The sequence below is a fragment of the Channa argus genome, chromosome 5, assembly GCF_033026475.1.
Source record: "Channa argus isolate prfri chromosome 5, Channa argus male v1.0, whole genome shotgun sequence".
Classification (NCBI taxonomy): Eukaryota; Metazoa; Chordata; class Actinopteri; order Anabantiformes; family Channidae; genus Channa; species Channa argus.
Window position 1 is genome coordinate 18,459,970 of NC_090201.1, and position 24,681 is coordinate 18,484,650.

At 40.0% G+C, this 24,681-nt stretch overlaps 1 protein-coding gene across 1 annotated transcript; it reads right to left on the bottom strand.

The window, feature by feature from the left end:
- Positions 1 to 2,127: 2,127 nt before the first annotated feature.
- dusp7 (dual specificity phosphatase 7) lies at positions 2,128 to 12,520 on the bottom strand. The gene is made up of 3 exons (XM_067504657.1): positions 11,376 to 12,520; positions 9,607 to 10,035; positions 2,128 to 6,648 (listed from the first exon to the last, which is right to left on the bottom strand). Exons 1-3 carry the CDS (start codon positions 11,782 to 11,784, stop codon positions 6,332 to 6,334), a joined length of 1,155 nt encoding a protein of 384 aa, XP_067360758.1. The 5' UTR covers positions 11,785 to 12,520; the 3' UTR covers positions 2,128 to 6,331.
- Between the last annotated feature and the right edge of the window lie 12,161 nt (positions 12,521 to 24,681).

The window sequence follows — 24,681 nt, forward strand, 5'->3', positions numbered from 1 at the left end:
CTTTGTTTCCCCCAAATTACAAACACGATTTGCTACATTTGCAACAATCGATTGATTAATTTATTAGTCCCCCATCAAACCAAATTCACAACAACCATTTTTATAATCAAGCAACCATTGGCAGCATGACTGTTCTTTGGTTTTAATGCTGGTGCCTTTACTCCTATGGAGTAAACAATTAAAAGATTAACTGATAGTGAAAGTAAATGTTGAGGTTATGATACGGCCGTCAGTGAGTCAGAGTTGGCGCCTGAAGCTTTTGGCAGCAAAAGAGCCCAAACCTGCTGAAAAACTAGCTGGAGCAAAAATGATCTGTGAACAAAGACCAACACCTTTCTAAACACCAGGGTGAGGTATCTTGTTTTTTTTTTTTTTAGCTTGATAAAGAGAAAATGACAAAACACTGTCAATTCGTTTATCTAACGATCACAGTCCTTGATAAAATTTCAGCTTGAGTTCCTTCAAATTAGACTGGGCAAAGTCTCCTGCTAGATGAGCTATCATGATCATGATGAGGATGATGATGAGGGGCGTGTGGGAAACCCTGTCATCATGTTGCCAGGAAACCAGAATGCAATCAGTCAGCAGTGTCTATCATCCCGTACCTTCATTGCCGTTATTTCATTTCACTGTAATATCCTGTCTGAATTACTATGAGTTCTGTGGCTCAGCAGGGAAGAGAAGTGCGGACAGCACTGGAGGAATCGAGGGGATATTTATAGCTCTGCTCAGCTCAGAGCGCCTGTCTTTAAGACACTTTTTTTTACAACCTCCTTCTCGCTTCCTCACTTTGCTGATTCCGTCTCCCTCACTGTCATTGTTCGTGTTCATACCATGTTTGCCATCATTAGGCACGGACAGAGAGGACAGAACAGGCTATGTAGGAGCACAGATTATGAACATAAAGGCAATGAACCATTATATTTAGAGTTGTTATTGCTTGTTTCTCCACACACAATTAGATAAGGCATGTTGCCACAAAAAATAATTAGCATTTTAGGAAATATGTTTCGCTTTGTTGCCGACAGTCTGATGAGGATTTTTTTTCCTGTATTGGAAATAGCTGGAACTAGCATGAGTTAGATGCTGGTTAGCTGAGCACAATTAACGCAAACAAGAGGAAACAGGTAGTTAAAGTTATCAAAAAAACCTACGAGCAGGTGTATTGCTCAGTAATTACTGCAATGCACTACTGTAATTACTACAATAATTACATCATATCTTATATCCAGAGTCAGGTAAATTCTTGGATATGAGTATTTGTCAGACAAATCAGAAAACTCCTGGAAATAGTCTGATATAGTAACAGTGTGTAAGCATAGCTTGTCACTTTTACACAGGTTTTTGAACAGATGAAATGAGTGAGATATAGTGTACTAGTCAGAAGCTGCTACCTGTTTTCTGCTATAACTCTTGGTCACAAAGTGAATAAATGTATTTCCCAAAAGTTTTTTCATTACGTAATAAATGCCAGGAATGTGACATTATAAAAACAGGGTTAGATTATGATCAAAGTGTATAAATGGGTTGCGTTTTTCATGGTCAACACAAACTTGTTCCTTCTTTGCTGCAGCAAACAGGCAGTGGTGTGAGAGAAGGGAAGTGAGACAGTTTCAGTTTAAGCAATCGGATTGGTAGTGGACAGAAATCTTCACAACCACGGCAAAGATTACAACAAGGCAAGGCCTGTGAGGGTGTGTGATTGTTGAAGAGGATGAGGAGAAGTTAAAAGGAAAAAAGCAACCAAAATGCAAAAATGAAGTTGTAAGCATAGATTGTTGACAGATACAGTACTGTGTTTTAATTTACAGTCTGTCAATAGCAAAGTGACAAAGTGTTGGTAGATTACGGGGGAAATTATATTGGAGATGAATTAATATCTATTATTCGAACTTTGAATTAAACTTTAGTTTCCTATTTAACAGACAGATCCATAGTACAAGTCTTTAATATTGTGGAAATTGTCCAGGACACATCTTAGAGCAGTAGTTCCTCATCGTCCTGACTTGTGACCCCTCAACGCAAACCAGTGTTTGTACCCATGTGTCTGATGACCAGTTTAACAAAAAATACCTTTTTAATTCTCCAGCCATTTGTGTATCAGTTGAATTATTTATAGAGATCTGAACCATTTGACCATTTACTAGAATATGAGGGAAAAAAAGGATAAACAGTTATTAAAGAAAAAAAATATTTCAATATTTATTTGAAGTATAAACATGTCTTGTGTAGTTAACATGCCCCTTGGTTTTCACACAGACAGATTGCATCTTTTTTAAAAACTTTTTACAGCACAATACAAAACAGCTATTCAACATCTGTTTGAAGCTGTAACACGATGCAAGATGCATTGTCAAAAAAATCCCTGAAAAATTCCTCACTGAGGTAACATTTTTAAATCATTCACTTTTTCTTCCACTTTGTACTTTGCTGTCACCTGTTCCCTGCTCTGCTCTTGCTCATTCATGTCTACCCCCCGAGCACGTTCTCACCAAGATGCAGCTACAAGTTTAAGGACACAGAAACGGCCGTTCCCATGATCTGGCAAATTTACAAACAGAGAAAAAGACTGGATTTCTCTTTCATTGTTACAAAGACACAAAAACACAAGAAAGCAGCTTGAAATCAACCATATTCTTTCGAAATAGAAAAGCTCTGTACTGAAATATATTTCAATCCTAGGGTGCAATTGATCAAGTCCTCAATGTTTTTCTTATTGTAAAGTGGGGTAGACTCCAGACAAGTCCATTCAAGCATGGTAGTATTATTTCCATCGCTGATCCTATAATAACAGAGGGACATTTGCATATAAACCCATAACATATACTTATATATATATATATATATATATATATTCATATTGAAAGGCCACAGGAATAGCATAGACACATTATATAAAAAAAAGACAAAAAAAAAAAAAAGACCTTCTAATTATTTAAGTTGGGTGGATCTATTGTGAAGCATAACTAGCATGCTTAACCACAGCTCTGGCTGTGTGTGTGTCTCTGTGTGCGTTAACAAGGGCCTCTTTCTGCTTGGTATCAGAAAAACTGTCCCATCATTTTAGACACCCCAGGTGAAATGTTACTTCAGTCCACAAACTATAATTGAGCTGGATATTGTATAATTATATAGAATAGATATAGTACAAAAGAAGAAGAATTTAAAAACTCTGAGGTCTTGATCTACAAAATACTGCAAAAAAGGTGTTTTGATATATTGCAGAGTAACAAAGAGGACCTCATGTGACCCGTTACAGTTAAAAAGACAGCTCACTATGTTCTGATTCAAATAACAGATAACAAATGTTTTTTACATAACGTTTTCTAAAGTGAGATACAAAGTATTGAACAGTCAGCATTACAAACAAGTTAGAAAGATTATATAAGGCCAGTTAAAACCAACCCCCTTTTTTTTAGAGCTTCCTGCTGTCTTGTCTGAAAGCCAGTTCTTGGTTTCTGACTTGACCCCATCCACATCTTCACTTGGAACATATAGTGTGGTTTTCTAATGAATGCTGGGCCTCATGCAAAAAACCACTTTGATTTGTCAGATAGGAGTAATTATAGAAAACCTGTCACTTTTTCCTGTAAGTCAGTTTTATTTTTATCACAATTAATCATTTAACAGACACTTTTATCCAAAGAAACTAATAATTATTAGACATCAGGGACAACTTTGGTTTTGCCCAGTGGCACTTTCACATAGAACTAGGAGGACTAGGAGTCGAACCACTGATCCTGTGCTTCATGGACAACTGCTCTAGCAACCAAGCTACTAGTAACACTTCAAACAATTACTGCGTCGTAGTTCAGTGAAATGTCACAAGCAAAATGTGTTTATCACTACATTTTTATAATTTTGTATACAACACCTAATCCCCAGTACAGTATCTACTCTACCTTTCTTGGAATTTTCACATATGCTCATGAACATCCCAGAAGGATGCAACGGGATGTTTGTGCAGTTACAAAGGTTTGTAACTTGGAACACTTATATGATCAAGTAGAGAAAAAAAATCAGTGCAAAAATATGAAATGTTCTTGCATGAAGCCCTGTGTGCCTTTAACTGCTGCAGTGTTGTTCCACCAATAACAGGAAACTACCACAGGTTCAGCACTGAATTTGAACATTTTGTGGACAGTTTTTCTTCAAATCACTGAAGGATTATCCCATTTGTTGCTCTATCATACTTTTCAAATCATATTGAACATGCTGTGTAAGTGCTGATGTGGACAGGGTCTCAGAAAACTCCTCAATCACATGCTGTGTGCCACTGTGTTTCAGAAGCAACAGCAGTAAAAAAAACAGTCCTTATCGTTCATCTTTCCGCCTTTTAAAGCAATATCCAACCCGTGGTTACGTCTACTGTTAAAGAGCATACAGTAGCACAGCATGCTCAAGTATACAAAATAATATATATCTGTTTACTTTTAGCTTTATAATATATATAAATAGCACTGATTATACATATATATATTTAATATATCTTTTATCTTCTAAACCCAAGGCTTACGGGTGAATCACATCAGACAATATTTTCTTTGAAGAAAGACTTTTCTTTCTGTTTTCACCAATGCAGTTAAGGGAAGTGATGCTAAGTGTAGTCTGCAGCTGAAGCCAGTCCCAGTCCACTAAACCACAATCTTTACACCAAGACCAGATTACAATCACAGGCCCTTGTCCTAGAGTCCCCTTTTTGCCAAATATCTGTAGAAAGATAGGCAAAAAGGTTTACAATACATGAGGGCTGAGGCACTTCTTTGCCCGAAGGTACTCAGATAAGCTGCCCAGAAAGGTTTAAACCAGCTTAGTGTCCCCAAAGGGAACCCTAACCTCTTGACTCGCAGTACAAAAGTCGGAGCAAATGGAAACCAGTTTAGCAAAACATACTAGTAAAACTATGTTGTAACAAACCAAGTGAGGAAGTTAAAAGTTTTGTTTCTGACTGAAATGAAATGGATGATTAAAATCATCAAAACAGCTGGTGGAAAAACCTGGTACTTCTTGTTAGGCAAGTGGAGGAACAGTCATTTGGAGAAGGAAGTAGGAACTAGGAACTTACACAGTTGGCCAAACATCAAATCTACGGTATCGTAACTCGTATCCAACCACATTTCAACAAACAAGTCATAGCCAAGTCCCCTGTCTTGGTCTTACCCACTATCTGCCTTAGCTTGTCATCCCACCCCAAACCTGACCCTTCGTCACTTGCACAGAGCCCAGTTCCTGCCCCCTCCCCACTGCACCGTGCAGATGTCGGACCTCGTCGCAGCCTGGGACTGGCCTCTCCTCTCTCCCCTCCTCTCCTCTGAATGTCTCTTTATCCGCCTGCTTCCAGCACCAGCTCCGAGTGCCAACAAGTCAATGGCTACGCCACTGTGCAAGCTGCATTACATCATTAAACGGAAAAGGAAAAAAAAGACAACTAGGAATATCATGACAACTTTTCCCTTTGTTGGCATCACCACCTATTCCCCTTCTTTAGTATTATAATCTCTTAAGCCATTATCGCATTGGATTACTTTTTTGGACAAGATAATATTTCTATGTGTATTTATTTATATAATTTATAGATTTCTGCGTAAATGTACACAAAAATATACAAAAATGCATATAGACATAGTAAATTTGTTAAGGACTGCCCATACATTTTATATGTACGTTAACATACATACAGTACATACAGTACAAACATACATACTTTGTTTATGTGTGTGCGTGTGTGTGTGTGTGTGTGTGTGTGTGTGTGTGTGTGTGCGCACGTGTGTTAAATTCTTTTTAAAAACTCTGCATTCAGTAGAGTGAGACTTCCTAAGAGTAAATCCCAGATTCTCCACTTGGCACCGGTCAGCTCAACTTAAGAGCCGAGACAGAAAGACAAAGAGGATGTTGTCGTTCAAAAAATCGAGCGCTGTAGTTTCCCCATGTTCCTATCTTTGTATGAAGCTGTCTGTCCTGCTGCGACCTTTGCTCAGTTTGTCAGTCAGTTACAGTAAGTGTCTGAATCTCCTGTATGTTACAAGAAATCAGGGCTTCGAACAACGCAGAGGAGGATGACAAATGTAGACCCGTCAGTCAGTTTCCCTCTCTGGTTTGAAAAAGCAAACAAACAAACAAAAAATCCCCCTTCCCCTTTAACGTGGCAAATATGACCTGCCCTGTCCCTTCAATGCTGCTCCGTGGCCAGGCTCTCAGACATGGAGCCCCAGGAGGCAAAAACATTCATTAAAAACTGGCTGCTCTCCTCCAGTGCAGCCCATGGTCACCATGGTAATAACACCACCTTGATGCTTCCCCTCCCAACAGGGGATAGTACACCCGCCAATTTTCATGTGGACTCCAACGTGTCTAGCTGAAACACATTGTGATTGGTCGGGGTGGTGAAGAAGAGCTGGTCGTGTGGCGGGGAGGATGAGTGGTTGTCGCAGGGGCTGTTGAGGCCCAGCGTCCGCTCAAAGTCCAGCAGCTGGCCCATGAAGTTGAAGTTGGGTGAAATGTTCGACTTTTTCCGCTTTACGAAGTCGTAGGCATCGTTGAGCGACAGGTTTAGCTTCTGCATCAGGTAGGCCACCGTGACGGTCACCGAGCGGCTGATTCCAGCCAGGCAGTGGACCAGGATGCCGCACTTTTTGGAGCGCGCCTCGTCTGAGGAGGAGGGGGTGGTGGGGTTAGAGGAGGACGAAAGTGTAAAAAAGAAAATGATGAGAATAGATGATATGACTGGTAAAAGCTTAATGTATCGTATACCTGAACCATCAAAGTATTAATGAGCCAGAGGGGAAAAGCTTTTAAACTGACTTTTAATAGTTGCAATTTCTTCGATATAAATATAGAAATATATAGTTGTATAAGCCCAATAATTTAAAGTACATGTAACACGAGAATGAAAATCCATGATTTTCTCTCCGTGTTTGAAATTTCTGTGCTGATTTTCTATTAAGCTCCAGAGATCAGTAGGATAAAAATGTCTTTGATAATTTCCAAAATCAAATCAATTACAGTCAATTCATCAGCATCTTATGTGTTTGAGAACAGAACAGGAGACATCTACCTGCGCTCTGAGAAACAAGTTGGATGATTTTATTTCCTCACATTTAATGTTGATGCTTAAAATATAATTTGCAACCCTAATATGCTCATATGTTGAGTCTAAAACTTCATACTAGTATATTTCCAGCCAGAATGACCTTTCTCAATGACAGCAAGAAGCCATGATTGATTCTGCTTCCTAGCTTTCAGCTCGTAGAAAAACCTGAATAACATCTTACATTATTAACAGGCTACACCCATCCACCTTCTATCAGATTCCAGCCCTTGCACTTGCATCACTAGAGGCCATTAGAGCGAGAGTGAAGTGCTTCTTGCCTTTCTTTTCTCTCTCTCCTCCCTTTCATTCTCTCCTTTATCTTCCTCTGCCTCTCCTCACTCTCTCTGCCCGCATCTCTTGTTGTAGGATTGGGGTCAGTTGGCTCATGAGCTCAGGCTGCCAAGCGGATGCCAAATTAAATTTATATGTGATGTGTGCTCACTTTCCACAGTACAAAGAGGCCAAACGGCCTCATCAGGAGACTCAAACCCAACCATGCAAGGCTCAGACGTCGAGTAAGTAACCAGTACTTAAACTGCGTTGAACGGATCCTTAGATTTTACAGCATTACATCACATTGCTTGGGCTTTAAAGGCATAATGCAGCAGGCCTTTATTTGTCAGGGGGTTGAAATGCCAGACTGTATCAAATCTCTTTCCCTACATTCTACATCTACATCTACATTCCTCAGCATGTAAAAACTTGCTCCAACATCAATTTAAGGTACTTAAGGAACCTTCAGTTTACAGCAACTTGGCGCAAATTCACATCTGTGTCTTCTTTTCAGCCCCAGCTTCTCTCCTTTAGCGATAATTAGCCTACGAGTACCAAAAAGATCTGATGTAATCCCTGCACTTAACAGCCAGCCAGACGAATCCATTTAACATCAGCACGCCCCAAATCTGCCACGACCTCTGGCTCTGGCATATGTCACACTTCCTCCCACCTAAGAAGACACATAACTCTTGCAAAAAAAAAAAAAAAAAAAAAAAAAAAGGAAAATGTCAGGGGTCTGGACAATCTAAGACAACCATAAATGCTTTGGCAGTGACTCATCACAGAGGGAATTCTCTGGAAGTCAAATCACAAGGAATGGTGGGAATTATGGGGAATACGCAATGAGAAGATGCAGAAAACTGGAAGGCAATTTTATCAGGGGTAAATTTCATGTGGGTGTAGTATGACCTCATTCTGGAAGAATTCTTTCCATGTTTTATTCAAGACTGATTTTGTGATTTCAAATTCATACTTTCACTTTTCCTATCAGAAATAGTAAAATACAGGCACCTGACTGTGTGACACTTCCACAAAGCTGTTTAATGAATGGGGTCTCAAAGAAATGCAGGCAAAGTGTATAAGAGAAAGGACAAAACAGTGCCAACAGGTTTGGCGAGTTAACCGACTGATAGAAAATTAATTGACAACTACTTTGATTATCACTTGTCATTTTTAAGACAAAGTGAATATTTGCTGAGTTTCTCAGTTTTACATTATAAAGAAACAACATAATATCTCTAGGTTGTGATCTTTTTATAATGTTTTTGATCCTTTTGTTTTGTTGTCAATGAATAGACAACAAGATCAACGGTGTTCGGCTTCAGGGGTCCCTTCAGGGGTCGCTACCGCGGAACATGTTCCAAATGTTGATTTGGCACAAGTTTTTTACGCCGGATGCCCTTCCTGCCACAACACTCCCATTTTGTCCGCATGGTGGCCGCGTGGGGTCCCACCTGGTGGGGTGGGATTTGAACCTGCAGCCCAACCCAATGCTCTATCACTGAGCAACCAGGCCCCCTATAATCAATGAATTGACAACATAATCACAAAAACTATGAGTCATTACTTGTGTCACTAAAATCACACCAACACCGATTAAGACTTTGAATAATTAATCAAGCAATCATGCTACTTCGCTTAGTTTTATTTTAATTACTAATTACTTTTGGAGAGATAATTATTTTCTTTAAAGACATCTGCCTCGTGCAGCTGTCGTTGAAATGTTTTCGGCATTTCTCACAATTATCTGACAATTCATGACTAAAACAGCGCTTCCCAAAGTGGGAACACTGTCGCAACAGACACAAATCTCTGCTAACAATGTCAACTTTACAACAGTCTTTTAATTTGTCTTGTAAATTATTAAATGTTTCCTTCATTGGGAAATTGTACTATAATTTATACTATAATAAAACAAGGGAAGAACCAGTCACAGCCAATGACAAGAGGTCACAGCGTCACTGTTTAGATCCTTATTGATTAACAGCAAAATTAATCCAGATTTATCTAATGAAAGTTCTGTAACTGTTTAGTTGTGGGCCTGAATGCAACACAAATATGAAATGTCTGCTTGTTCCAGCTTCTTTAAATATACTTGAACGTACACTGATGGTAAACTTGAGTTTAATTATGTAAATTCTTTCCTTTCTTTAATAATAACTCTAATAATCCTGAAAATAACAGCAGATTCTCTGATGATCAAAACACTGCTGCTACCTGAGCATTCTCCATCTACTCACCAATGAAAGAAATGGCCTCAGGGAAAAACTGTGAGAGGTTCTGGCTCCAGTGATCAGAGATGGGGATCTGCTTGTACTTGAAGTCCCCTTCGTGTTCAAACATGTTGGGCAGGTTGGGCGTCACATTGAGGATGTACTTGATATTGTACTTGCTGAGCACATCCAGGTTGCTGGAGTCTTTGGCACAGCCCAGGTAAAGGTACGGCAGGATCTGGACGGGGAACGCAGGCTGGTTGTTTGGTAGTGGGCTTCCCTCCGATTCCGTGGCACTGCCTGGCTCCCGGTCAGACTCTCCATCTGAGCAGTCGGAGCTGATACGGAGACCTCCCAGACCGAGGACAGAGGCTGGTGGGGAGCTACTGGGACAGGAGCAGTCCAAATTGGTCTCGCAGTGCTCGGGGTAATCTGACTGGAACTTGTTGAAGCCCCCTGGAGGATAAAGAAAAGACCAGAAAAAGGTCAAAATTAGGACGACGCCAAGGAAATAATTTCACTGTGTGTAATTATATAGAGGTGTCGTGGACACCTGAAACTTAGACTTAAACTGATTGAATAATAAACAAGGTAGAGGCAATAAAAAAATATGTTCTCAAATGGAAAAGATCAAAACAAGCATCAGGTAAAGGTGAAGTTGCTGCTGTTTCAATGAAATCAGTTAACAGAACTGTCACATAAATATATCGTTATAACCATAACGTTAATAAGCTTGTTAATAATCTCGGTTTATTGACTCATTCACTAAAAGATGTGAGTATACTGTTTTAATATTGTATTTAAACTACTTTTCATGAATCATGAATTATGTGCTAGATGTGACAGATGAGAATTATGTCATTATGAAGAAGCAAAAGCAAACAGGCTGGACAGCTGTGCTCCATTGACAAAAAGCTGAGCCCCGGGGAGAATCAGCAGCAGAGCAGGACACTAAGCTCTGCTCCAACACCACACTGCTCTGCTCTGTGGACTTTTTTTTTTTTTTTTTGTGAATGGCAGCTCTTATTGTGACTCAAGCCACGCATTTCTATGATAATGAAGGAAATCACAGGCTTCTCCTGTCTTCTAGCTTGTGATTTAATAGTGTGTGTCCGGTTTTAACTACGGCATGTTTTCTTTAGGTGCCGGAGTTGCTGCGTCGTCGACTCCTCGTTTCCCTGTTCATTCATGAAAAAAAACTGTCTTTTCCTGGAGGAACACAACATGGCGGGGCCATTTCTGCAGCATTTAATTGAAAACACATTTGACCCAAACCCAGCACTGCTGAGCGTCTCTGCGTATAATTAAAGCAACGCTGTCCTAATAAGAATAAAGATGAATTTACGCGGACATTATGCGAAGGGAACTGTCAAACATCAAAGTTCATTACAGCTCACGGGGACAGGTTCGCTGCTTGACTTATTATAACAGTGACAGTAACATGATGTTATATAATCTGTAGACGGACGATAACAGCTGGATTTATATCAAGTGGCGCCTTAAAAACCACACAACATCTTCAGAGTCCTTAAAACCATCAGAGGCTAATACGAGTCAATACTGCTGTTCCAAACTAATATTTGTGGTAGAGCGGACCCAGACCCAATAAACACACTTCTTGGAGATTACAATGCAATAAATGTAACCATCAATTCATTATCCCGGACCGGAACTACAAACTGTGTGGTCAGAGTAAGTGCTGCATGCGTACTGGCACAGTCCTGGTTTTATGAATTAAAGCAACTACAAACCTCAAGCGGACCTCACATTTGAAACTAAACCGGGTTAGATCTTACCCTCCAAGTAGAAAGCCTTGCACCCGTCGTCCCGCAGCTTCTGCAAGAGCAGCCCCATCACGGAGCTCCCCAGTCCGGACTCCTGCCGCTCCGGGGTCGCCTCGTCGTACAGAACCACCACGTCCGTCTTGCAGCGCTTCACAAATTTCTCCTTGTCCTCGTTGTTGGGGATGATGGAGCGGATAGGGAGGTTGCCCTTCTTCAGTCTCCGGAGCATGAGCCCCGGGATGGCCAGGTTGATGGCCGACTCGATGTGCGAGGACTCGTACAGCTCATGGGGTCTGCAGTCCAGCAGCAGCAGAGAGCTGACCCCGGTCTCCAGCTCCTCCTGCAGCCACTCCACACTCTTACTCGACATCATCATCATAGTCACGATCACGGAGCCTCTCCGCAGATGATTAATTTTCATGAGGAAAACGTTAATCCGCTTGTCCCCTGCTGTGACATGAAAACCAACACAGCAGAGAAGAAATCACGGCGCTAAACTTCCCTGTCCGCGGCCACCGCCGCCGCTGCGCCTGCTGCTACCGCTCCTGCAGGCGCGCTCACACACGCACCCAACACACACTGCCTCACGCATCCAACACGCACGCACCGATGCCCCTCTGTTCGGAGCAGGAAACTTGAACATGCAGCGGTTTTCTTTCCCTCCTTCCTTCAGTCCGATTGAAGAAGTGGAGCTTTCATTCCAGTCCATCGACGTCCATCTGGTGAGCCCGGTCCAATTGTGAGGCGTCGGCAGATCAATGAAACGAGCCAAAGATGCCTCGTTAGCGTCTCGGGATGAAAGTCTGTGCTGGGGTGCTGTCGATAAAGCCCGTGATTATTGTTATTATTAGTCACGCTGGCCCGTGGAGCGCCTCTGGCTTGTCATTTCCACTGGATGCGTTAAAGAGGCTCTGCGGGCTTGTCACTGAGAGGAGGAGGAGCGGCCAGATTTAAAGGTGCAGAGTTGCTCCACTGTGTCCACTGCAACACCACCCATTCATGATAGGACAGTCTGCCCCTGCTACAAAGCACAGCATTTCATTTCTGACACATACATTTTCTGAAGAACAGTAAAATATTATGAAACAGCATTTTTTTTAATGAAATACTGCGCAGAAATAGGCAACAATTGTTCAGGCGTTTTTCAATTGTCAATTAAGGAGTTATTGCAGTTTAATTTCAAAGATGTAAGTTATTGTAAGGGACAAATATTTTTCCGCCTGGGGGCGGCTGTAGCTCAGTTGGTAAGGTAGTTGTCCACAGAACACGGGGTTAGTGGTTCGATCCACAGTGCCGGCTATAATGTTCAGCGGGCAACAACACATTCCCACCGGTGCAGTGCCGGTCAAAACCAGGTAGAAATTGGGGTAACTGCCAAATCATGATGCAGACAATGATGCGCTGTGGCACAAAATAAATAAATGAAAATAAATCATTACTTAAAGTGATTAATTAAGTGCCTATAATAATTTCATGACAACATCACTTTCTTTGCTTATGGTACATGATTTTGTTGCCAACCATTCAAATATTTATAATCAGTATATATAATAAAAAAGTGTTATAATTCAATCTATTTTGCTTTTTAAAACTAAAAGCTGCTGCTTTACTTTTGATTACAACATGCATCCACTGTGGCATCATTCTGATGCTCTTATGCAATGCCACAACATTTATGTATGTTCAGAGTTGCCTTATTTCTTGTTTTTTTTCTGGTCATTCAGTTTATTCAGACAGCTAGTCATTATATCATTTAAGGCTCAAAAACTTGTTGCCAGCTGAGATACATTAATCGCTGCAGTTATTATTGTATTAAAGGCTCCAGGTGAGACTTTTTCTTTTTGGCTAGAGGTATGTTTCTTTAAAAAGGTAAAAGTTTTTATTAATAAATTCACATAATAAGTTCTCGCAGAAGACTCATAAAATATGTTTAATGTTTAAATGGATGTCTTGGTGAAATTGTTTACTTTTTAACTGTGAATTGTAGTGTATCAGTGATTCAGGTTGGATTGTTACTTTCATATTCTTGATGCACAGTGCTCTCAGTGTTGTAATGAATCTGAGGGGATTGAGGTGTAGGCGGGATTATGGGCCTCATACAGACGTGGGAAATGTATTTTCCTTTGGTCTCCACACCACCTTCGCTCAATCTCTGACAAACACCCACTACCTTTCATCCACATCTCACTTCACCACACCGCTTACAAATCAATAAGTGCACACTGGAAACTGTCTTTTTCAACTAACGAAAGCGAACAAACCGAGCGACAACACTGTAGTTTGTCCATGAGACACGTCTTTATCACACAGCAAAAACCTGAGCTAACTCTGTCTCCTGTTTGTTTCAGGTTCCAATACCATCCACATCTTAATAAGTTTTGCTTTTTTATAGTTTTTGTAGAAACTGTTTCAAAGTCAGAGATGTGTGAAATGAAAACTTAAATTTAATAACTTAAACTTAATTAAATACTTAAACATAGAATGCCTGCTAACTGCAAAAGTGAACCAAAAATATTTCTTATGAGCTCTTCACATAAAGCAGCATCAGCAGTAGCTCAAAGTAAACCTGAATTTAAACCTCTGCTGAGCGCTTTGCAGCCCTTCAAGCTTTGAGGGGCTGCAAAGCGCCCAGCTACACTACAGGCAGAGTTTAAAAAGGGCTCAACTTTATGTAAATATCCTGTGATGCAGTGGAAGCCGCAGGCTTGTGATCACCTTCATTCCAGTGGGAACATAGTTACAGAGTAGTTTACTATCCCTCTACACCACGTGAGGAACTTTCTTTTTTGTTAACCTAAAAGAAAAAGGAGAAAACACAACTGATTACTTTTAAATGAGTTATCAGAATACAACAATGTGTGTTTGTATGTACACGTGTGTCACAAAACTGTCCAGTGTGTAAACCACACGCTCAACACAAAACACTCCCAAGGCCTACAGAAAGCTGATATCACAAGCATTTACGCATCAAGACCTGATGAAACACTTTATCCATACTGATTTATACATACTACTAACTTTTAGCTGTGTTCTGTCCCTAATCAGACAAATGGTGTTTACACTGTGCGTGGTTGTAGTCATCAACTAACTGACACAAATACTGTTTTCTATCTTACATTGAGGTTGAGTGTCTTGTTATACAGGATAGTTTATTACGGATTTGTCAGAGCTCAGTGGTGCTGGTGCTAATCTACACAATCTGTCACTGGGTCAACCCCTACGTTTCACCATGAATGACCTAATAAGGCATCAGCAGGTTGTGACAGAGGCAGAGAGAGGGAAAAGAGGAGCGTTTGATTTCCTCACAGCTGCAGAGAGAAGGAGTGGGGGATGCACCAGCTGCAGACAATGGCTCTTTATCCCACCACTGACTTACACAAAAACACACACTCATTAACAAAACACAGACACATACATACATGCATACACACAAATACACAAACAGACACACACTAACTTTAGGCCTCTTGTGTTTAAACTCCCTTCATGGACAACAACAGACTCTCTGAAGGAGTGTGTGTTCGTCTACAAACTCATGTGCGGTAGTAAACAAAACTAACATAACCTGGTTTTTAAACTTTCACTTTAATCATGATTCAGCTTATTAGAGCTAGCTGAATTATCTGTAACCAGTTATCCTGTTTAGGGTCGCGAGGGGGCTGGAGCCTGTCCCAGCTCTCATAGGGCGAGAGACAGGGTACACCCATGACAAGTCACCAGTGGATCTCAGGGCCACAGAGTGACATACACAGACAGACCACCATTCCCACTCACATTCATACCGACAGGCAATTTAGCGTCATATCTCCACAGAATAAATGAAACAATAGAAACACTGTGGAAACTGTGGCTGCGATGGTCAGCCACAATATCAGGACATAAAATAAGGCCCCAAAACAGTTATCCCACAGTTCACCATGAAATAATGTCTTTAAAACTGTGTACAAGACATGTCAAACTGCAAATAAGGTCAGGCTGGGGCAAGGACGGCTAATATAAAGAATTCTAAAAAGCAGAACAAGACGAGGATTAGGCACATTCAGCACTATCTGGGCAACAAAAGACATGAACCCTTTTGTGTATTTACTCACTACTGAGAGTCTGCTTGCTCATACATGAATTAACTGCCTTTAATCTGTCATTTTGGAAAGCACGGAGCATTCAAGATCATCTCTGTACACACTTCCCGTTTCTGTTTGTGTCAAGTTTCTAAAAAACCCCACACCACAGCTCTTAATCAGTGTTACTGTTCTCATATTAAATCAAAATATAAAGAACATGGATAATGTGACCACATTATAATGAGAAAATGAAATGAAAGGGCAACAAATAGAATATGAATCTATCTATCTATTCACTTTTGCCAATGGGATGAGGCCTTAATTCCATCTACAACCTATACTTCAGTACATCACAGTAGTCAGTTTGTGAAGCAGTGCTTAAAGACACAAAGTCCTATTTGTAAATTCAACACCGAGCTGAGCTCCCCCATCTTTATAAAGTGTTGTTTTCCTGAATGAAATGCTAAAGATCCATGCAAGACCTAAAAAAACAAGAATACCAAAAATCTTGCAAACATTGACAGTCTTATCCTTCACTTTACTAACCCAACTGGACTCCTGCAGGCAGACAGCTACTGTATGGAACTAAAAGCATCTCTAAAAGTGAATGGAGGAGCTATCTGATTGCTGTGGACTCATCTGGCCTTTCTTACTCATGAAAAGTATTAAAAGGATAATTTCTGAACCAGAAAACCTGCCCATATCCTTGGAAAATCACCCTGAGATGCATCCAGTATTTAGGAAAACTCTCCCATTCATTGTAAATGGAAGAGCTCCAAAATTTTTTTCACAGAATAAAATGTTCCTGATTCAGGCGTCTGCAGAGCTTTAAACTTCATGTTCACAAGACTGAACGGTACTTTTTCACCTAAAAAAATGGTAACTCAGTTTTATGTGGATTAGACAGGATTTTTAGTTATTAGTTTATATAAAATATTGTAATATAAACCAAAAACTTTAATCTCTTGCCCTGTGTTTTATCTCCCTAAAGGTCAGCATATTACGATGTAAAATATTCTCCTCCCTTCCTAAAAAAACTAGGAAAATAAAAACTTGAAACTAAGGTCTGTTGCTGTTTCTTTGGTTCTGTCGGAGGTCTCTTTAAGGTGCATTAAACCCATTCACCTCATTTAAGGAGTGAGGCAGCCACCCCTCTCCCACGCTAACACTGGCATTTCCTCTGCTGTTTCCTTTGCCCCCAAACACACAGGTCACCGGCACATAAAAACAGGTCTGCATATTATATCAAGCATTCTGTCTTCGTTCGCTTCCATGACCTGTATCTAGTTGAAAATAAGACAATGGTATGGGGACAGGGATATTTGGGGATGGGGATAATGAGGATGGGGATATTTTGCCAGTAATAATTGATTACTGGCAAAATATTGCTATTTTTGAGGTTTTACAGAAAGGAAATTCAACTTTTGGTAGTGATTCAGGTGTTATTCTCCAAGGTCTTCAGTGTGTTTTTGAGCCAAGGGCAGTATTGATTGCAAGGCTATTGCATTATATTAAAGTATGCACTGAACTGGATTACAGTTTATCAATACCCCTCTGCTATCTTAGAAATTCCTTTCAGAAATGGATTTGTGGAAAGCGTCTTTGTCAGATCCTCAGGTTCATGTGAAACCTCATGATAGTATTTTGAATGTGTCTAAATGGACTAAGCAGTCATCCAAATGTTCCAAACAAGCAAAACAAGCACCGACTTCATCTGTAATTTTAACTTTAGAAGAAGCCAGAGCTACAGGCCGATACAGCTGCATCTGAGGTCAAGTTTAAGATTTTGGACAGTTTTAAGGAAAGTGGCTCTGAAACACAGCAGTCAGCAAAAAGTGAAGGATAGCATGAAAGAATATTTGGAGAGCCATATGAAAGAAAATGATCATAAGGCCAGGTTCGATCCCCGGCTATGTGTCAAAGTGTCCTTGGCTAAGACACTTAACCCCAAGTTGCTCCGGTGGGTCAGGTAAGCACCTTGCATGGCAGCCATGTTATAAGTGGCCATTTACCATTTAACTGTATACTGGTGGTCAACCCAGAGATTTGGTAGGGAGCTGTGGAGCCAATCTAATGTTATGCTGAGGCAAAAAGACTTCTAAAAGTTAACCTTGGAGATGGAATAGAAACTGCTAATACCTACATGTAGTCATTTTAAACCTGATGATGACGATGCATTACCTATAAATTTATCTTAGAGGATGTTGTAATGCTATGAAGAAGCTCTAAAGTACAGTAAACTAGAAGCCCCATCCAGCTTAATGCGGACTGTTTTAGAGCTACCATAAAGACTCCAGACAAAATGGAGAACAGCAAATTACTTTTTGGAACAAAACAAACAAACAGAAAAGGCTGGATTCTTTTCAGAGAAACTAACTTAACACAGAGAAACGAAAGAGAGGGAGTTACAGAGAACAATCCTGAGAGACAAATAATGTGAATTGATTTAAAAAGCACCTGACAAAGACAAAAACTGGCTTATAATATTGTATATCTGATTGAACTTTTCTCAGTCTTTCTCATTGTTTGTCAGCCATCATCACCAAACTAAAACAAACAACCAGATATTTATACAGTATATACTTCATTTGGCTGATTTGCAAAATTGGTGTATGCTTCAAAACTTATAGTGGAGAGGTATCGTGGAGGCCTCCTGTGATAGTGACTCACTGAACAGCAGTGCAGAGATAATTGTTTCTAGAAGGTTTTAAGCAAAGCTTGCACTTCTAACCAACCAGAGAATTTAAATGATTTCTACTTGATTGATAAGTATTAATGCATTAAAGACTACCTGAATTGTTGACAGGTAGTGAGACAAAGTGTGGCAGAGAGTAGGGGCGGGCATAGGAGGGGCTCATATGGCTGCTACAGGTACTATTTGATGCCACGTGAATGACGTGTGCCTGAATGTCACTCACCTCTTGTCATGAAATTCTGTGTCACACTCGTGGATGTAAAAAGCCTCACGGTTTGGCTGAATTCCTGCACAAACACAACTGGATTAGGCTTTGGCACCAAAAAATAAGAGCAAGGTTAAATCACCAAATAAAATACATACGTGAAAATTTTAAAAACCTACAGTGAAAATATTAACATGTACTTCCTTATTAACATGTGTGTAACACGATGGAATGATCATCATTAAAGCATCTTATGTACCAACCATCTCCCTATGAGACATTCGGCTTTGCATACTACATTGTAGCTTTAAGCATCAAATATTGATGTCCTGGGGTTTCTATTGCAATTGGCTGACGGCCCTGTGCATCTCATACCAAAACAGGAATATTTAGCATCAATATGTAATGTCAAAGCAATGGACAAAGTGGCTGTTTTGGAACGCTTGGAAACGAGGAGTGGCTGGCGGTGCAGAGCCGATTGATTTCAATGTAAGTAGGGCTGAAGGTGTTTTCTGCCAAAGACTGAATAGTCTTACACGTATGCAGTATGTAGATAAACCATGTGCTAAAGAGTAGAAATCCACCCTTAAACTGAGTCACTCAGCCTACAGTGCCCTTTGGAAGAGCTCCAGGAAACAAATTTGACTGATTTTGTTCCCAGTTTGAATGAGTATTTAATAAACCACTGAGCTAACATGACAAAAGCAACATTAATTGTGTTTTAAATTTTTATTTGAACGTTGAAATCTTCGCCTACTGTATCTAATCAACCTGTGAAGCAAACATGCTGTACCTACTAGTCAAGATTCTTAAAGCGGTGAGTTGAGTCATCATGGGTTAACTCAGCCTTTACCTCCCTCTCTTACACACAGACACACACACACATACCCTCTGCATCACCCCATTATATCAATACGAGTGCCATAAGGCAGGGCCAAAGGACAGATGGTCAAAAGTGGTTAAATAACACTCCTGATGATTTGTTGTATCTCCTGCACTCTTTCACTTTCTCCTTCCTTTTTTAGCTCAGTCTCAGAACAGCAGGAGGTGACTCACATAAATGCCCTCTCTACAACTGTGGCATTCAGATCCTAATGTTTTATTACATTAAGATCTGAATGCCACAATTAGTAGTGAATCTGGCTGAATGTAGTATTTGCTTCCTGCATGATTATGGAACAATTCAAACATATACTCAACAGGTCACAAAGGATGTTGCTGCCCAAGTCCAGGTGTTGCTGCCCGAGGCACCTTAATACTTTTCTGGCAAACTGTGAAAGCCAATTTCCTATTATTACCTTTTAATCCTGCCGAACATGTGCTACAAGCAGTAATTGTAATGTACCGTTTTCAGAACTGTAATCATACTGCAGATGGACCATGTTGTAACATCAGGCTGTGGTACCAGAAAAACCCTACTTGGAGCATGTGGAACAACATTTGTTAAAGATCGGCAGTTTTGGAATTAAGAAAAATGTCACTGAGTTGAGTGCTGTGTCTGGATGATGTGTATTGAATAGTTTGGGGACATAAATGGAGCTAACTGGCACATGAACACAGTGTCTTGCTTTCATCTACCGTTATAAGTCCCATTTTTGTTGAAGTCTTCCTTAAATGGTGGGTGTGTGTCAGAACATTCAACCTCAAGAGAGTCAGGTTAGGTTGAGGTGAGGCTAGACTCTGAGAAGGGGGCAGGTGTTCTTGAGTTATTAACAGGTTTGTTTTTTGGGCTGGCCTGTTGTAAAATAGGTCATCAATTATAAACTCTGTCACACATTTACACACCTTGATGCGTGTGTGAGTTGGTTTTATTTGTGTTAGCTGAGCAGAGCTGGCAGGTCACGTGTGGTTTAGAGTTGACCTTGGAGAACTTAGATTACGCTACAGGCACTGAAGTTTCAAGTTCTACTGGAAGAATTTGTTTCTCAGAGTTGAAGTGGCACCAACTATGTATTTAGTCAATCCAAATTACAGATGTGCATAAAGTGAAAATCTTTGCTAAGACGCAGATGTGAACACATCTGAGTTTTTGGCCACTTACATAAATCCAGAAATAGTCTGTTGATAAGAGCGAATTGCGAAACAGAAATTGTTTTTCTCCTTTTCAGAGTGCCATAACAACGTAGTATGTCAACAAGATTAAAAACCTCTTCTGTTGTATCATATTACAACGGTGGGAAGAAAATTAAACCTCACTCCATCCATCCACTCTACTCCCATTGGGACTGACTAGAAAAAAAAAACGGTTTTTGAGCAGAAGCTGAGGCGTGGGTTGAAGAAGCAGAGCGCCAAACCTCAGCCATGGTTGACAGGCATGGCATAGTTTCATGGTAGGAAGGACTGGGGAGGTGACGAGTGGAAAAAATAGGGGAGACTAAGGGTGAAGGAGGAAATGACGCACAGGGGAGATTTGGCAAAATGCAACAATGGTGAGAGAAACATGGCAGGACTGTGGCTTAAACTTGTTTCACCGCTGTCAAACTGTTGTGTGACAATACTTTGTTAACTAATACACCTGGAGCCTTAATACAGAAACTTTTTAATTCCTAACTCTGTTTGCTAACTAGTCAATGTTCCTGTCATAGCTTCAGACATGAAAAGTGTATTACACAGGCTTCTAACTTCTCAGAATCTTAAATAAACTTTCTTAAATTTTAGGATAACCAATAAACTGTTCTAACTTACAATTTTCCACAATACACTTAAGTATATTTAATCTGTTACCTACGGCTGCTCTTTGATTGCGTTACACAACTAATTAATGTACTTGTTTATTTCGGCTAAACACTCTTCTGATCTTAAGACGTTTTTGTAATACGGCCTCTGTACATGCTACTATTTTATGATGATGTGACTTTCCTACCTTAGATGTATCAACACGATTTTCCTAACCTTTATTTTTTTGAACATGCCTACATTTCTTCTGTGAGTCTTTCTGTGGTTTATCATACACTTATCATCATACACACAGGTGGGAGACAAAATATAAAAAGTATGACATTACATGGGTCCGCTGCAGAAAATAGAAGGTGGTGGTGAAATAAAGGTGCTGGGTCAACCACATTCTGACACATCTTGTCTTGTTATCAGTGAAATGAGTAGATGATGACCTAAACCTGATTTTCCCAACTCCTGGCATGAACTCGTGCTCAGCATCAGAGTTTTTGCTACCAAGGACTGAATTTACAGTGTAAGTGTTACGTGTGCACAAAACTGGGCTTGAAATGTTCATACGCACATGAGATTTTTGAAAGCAAACTTGACAGAAGATTGTCTGTAACTGTATAGGTTATCTGACCAATATGTACGATGGTGAACTGAAGCGAGATTTACTTTTGCTTTAAGTTACTGTATGTATTTACAATGAACATGAGATAAGAGCGGTGTTGGATTTGTTTAAAGAGTGTGTCTCTTGCCTACTGGGATTTTAATTTGTAGTTTTCTGTATGAAGTCTCTTCAAGCCACAAATGAATGACAGGGGTACCAGGTGCACAGAACACACGGGAGACACTGAGATGCTGCAAAGCTCACATATTGTCTTCTCCTGTCATCTCAGGCTTCAACTGTTCACCACCTGCTTCATCATCAACTGTAGAAATAAGAGAATCAACTGTATGCCGCAGTATGGAAGTAAATATTGATTTGAAAAACACATTAAGAGCTGCTTTCTCCCAGCGTCTGTCTAATTTCTAACACATCCCAAATCTTTGGTCCTTAGTAGTAATATGGGGCAGTTTTTCTAAGTGTAAATCTATAAATATATGGAATTTGGCTTGAAGCAGTAACTCTGCTCAATACCCCATAATGTCCATGTTGTATTTTATAAAAGAATATCAATTGTTTACTAGTGGAGGCATTTTCAACTTCATGCTTGATGTCCCGCCTCTGATATTCTATATATATTTAACAAAAAAAGGTTTCTTCTTTAGACATTAATTTGCTTCGTGCTTTGGAAATTCTTGCAATGTATGTAGCAGTGTTATTATTATTATTTTGCCTGTTATTTTGTATGTGGCTCTGTCTTTCTGTATGTATGGCTGCTCTTAGAACTTGTCAGTGTCCTCGATTCACTCGAAACTCTAGTACATCATAACTTATAGTTTCTAAAATGCGTGGTTACTTTATTCTACTTCCTGAAAACAGTTCTGGAAGTTTTGTTTCCTCAGAGCATCTAATTTACTTCCAAGAACCGCAAAAAAACACCACACTGATGACCTGATCGCTTCAATGCGTTGGCCTGTAAAGATAATTTACTGTATAACAGAGAGCTACAACTAAGGATATGAAATGAATATTGATGTTTTGGGCAAACTGTCTGTTCTTCAGCCACAACTAAACGTTGGACAGTGGTGCAGCCATCGGATGCAACAGGACACAGCCATCCCAGCAGCTGGGTGTCATCTCAATCTAATAAATCTAGACAAAAAAAAACACAAAGCCAAAAAAAACTGAAGAGTACAAAGACCTGACACACTGAACTAGTAAAACACTAAAACACAGACACACACACAGGCCAGCAGTGGCAGCAACCACAGAACACCAGGAAAAACACATCCAGATGTTCTCCTTATAGGATAACCAACCCCCTCCTACACACACACACACACACACACTTGTTGGCCACACATGGGCTGCAGATTACAGAGGCTTGCTCTCCAACTTTTCTTTTCTCCCTTTTTTTCATTTATGCACACAGACAAATGTATACAGCTATGCTTGTGAGGGCATTTCTAACGTAGTGCCTAGCCACTAACCATCACAAATAAACCCCTAATCCCAACCACAGTGGTGCTTCATGTACTGGTGAAACAATGAAATATGATCCCGCTTGAGTAGCATATCCAGAAGTTTGAAGGCTTAAACCAAGATAAACTTAGTTACCTAAGTTTAACCTGGCTGCATCGGTGGACTATTCCCATTAAAATGTGGAGCATTCTTATGCAAAATCATTTTTGATGAATTAATTATTAACAGTTAATCTGCCAGTTATTTCCTCAGATAAAAATCAAGGTGACTTCTTAAAATGTTTGAGCGGTCAAAGGACTGAATGAGGCAAGAAAAGATGAAACAAAAACTATTTTATGGTTTTAAACTTATACAATGGCATATATTATCTGAACATTTTATATTACTGGACTTAAATGAGTCATGCGTTAAAGCTTGAGTCAATTGTAACTGTACTGGTTGATCGTGTTTCGTATTAATAATGCGGATCTGCAATGTAACACAAATGAAGAAAAACAAAACAGAATACGAAACCAAAAAGTACATTTCACAACTAACTAATGGTTTCAGCTTTAAACTAAGTCCAATTTACGTTTACCTTTAACCCTTAAAACAAGTTTTAAACTAAAAAAGACCTTTAAAGGTACAGTTGTAAGTGAGGACCTACCAAAACTAACTAAGGTCCTCTCAAAAATATATATAAAAGGGGTGTGTGCACACATACACACAAAACACAGAGTCAAGCTTAGCAGTTATTGAACTCGCTCTTTTAGCCCCTCCTCTCCTCCTTTAGAGCTCCTGGCAGGCCGTCTGGTTGAGGCCCATAGTAAAGGGAGCCGTTTTCTCTTGCATGAGTGTGTGTGTGCGTGTAAATGCGTGTGTGTCCGGGCCCCAGACAGGAAGGAAGAGAGTGGGCCCGGCAGCACAGCTCCAGAATTCCGGTTTTGTTTTTCTTCTTTTTCCATCGGTCCAGAGCCTGAGCTGTGTCTTAAAGAAACAGTCATTCATATTTTTTCCCCTCTTAATGACACCATACTGTTCTGACTGAGAGCTCCAAAAAAGGACCCTGTATGACTCAATACTTTAGTATGTCAACGTTTTACCAGTTTGTTAAATTTAAAAAAACTAAAATGAATGAATAGATCTTTTATGTCTCAAATGAGTCTGTTTCTTGAGAAATCACAGCGTGTGTCTAAACGCAGCCACAGGCTCATTTTCACTAAACTGTTTGAAAAGAAAAGTACTGATCCAGCATCAGTGCTCAGGTTACATAAATTACTTCAGGGGTGAAACATAAGGACTTTGGAAACAAACAGGGCAGGCGTAACAAGCTACCGCCCCCCATACTTTTGTAATAAATCCTCTCTCAAAATCTGGCGAAGAAAGTTGCAAACTATTCGCCAAGAGCGTTGGATGACACAGCTCACAGCTCATGATCTTAACATCTCTTCTGAGGACAATAAAGACAGGAAAGTCATGATTTCTCGGCTAACTGATCAGGGTCTATGAAAAAAATCAGAGCAGGAAACAGTCTCTTAGAAGTAACTTGTAATGAAATTGTTTTGGCAATGATGATGAGGACACATTTTCACTAAATACCTAAGCAAGAGGAGCTGGAATCAAGTCAGAGA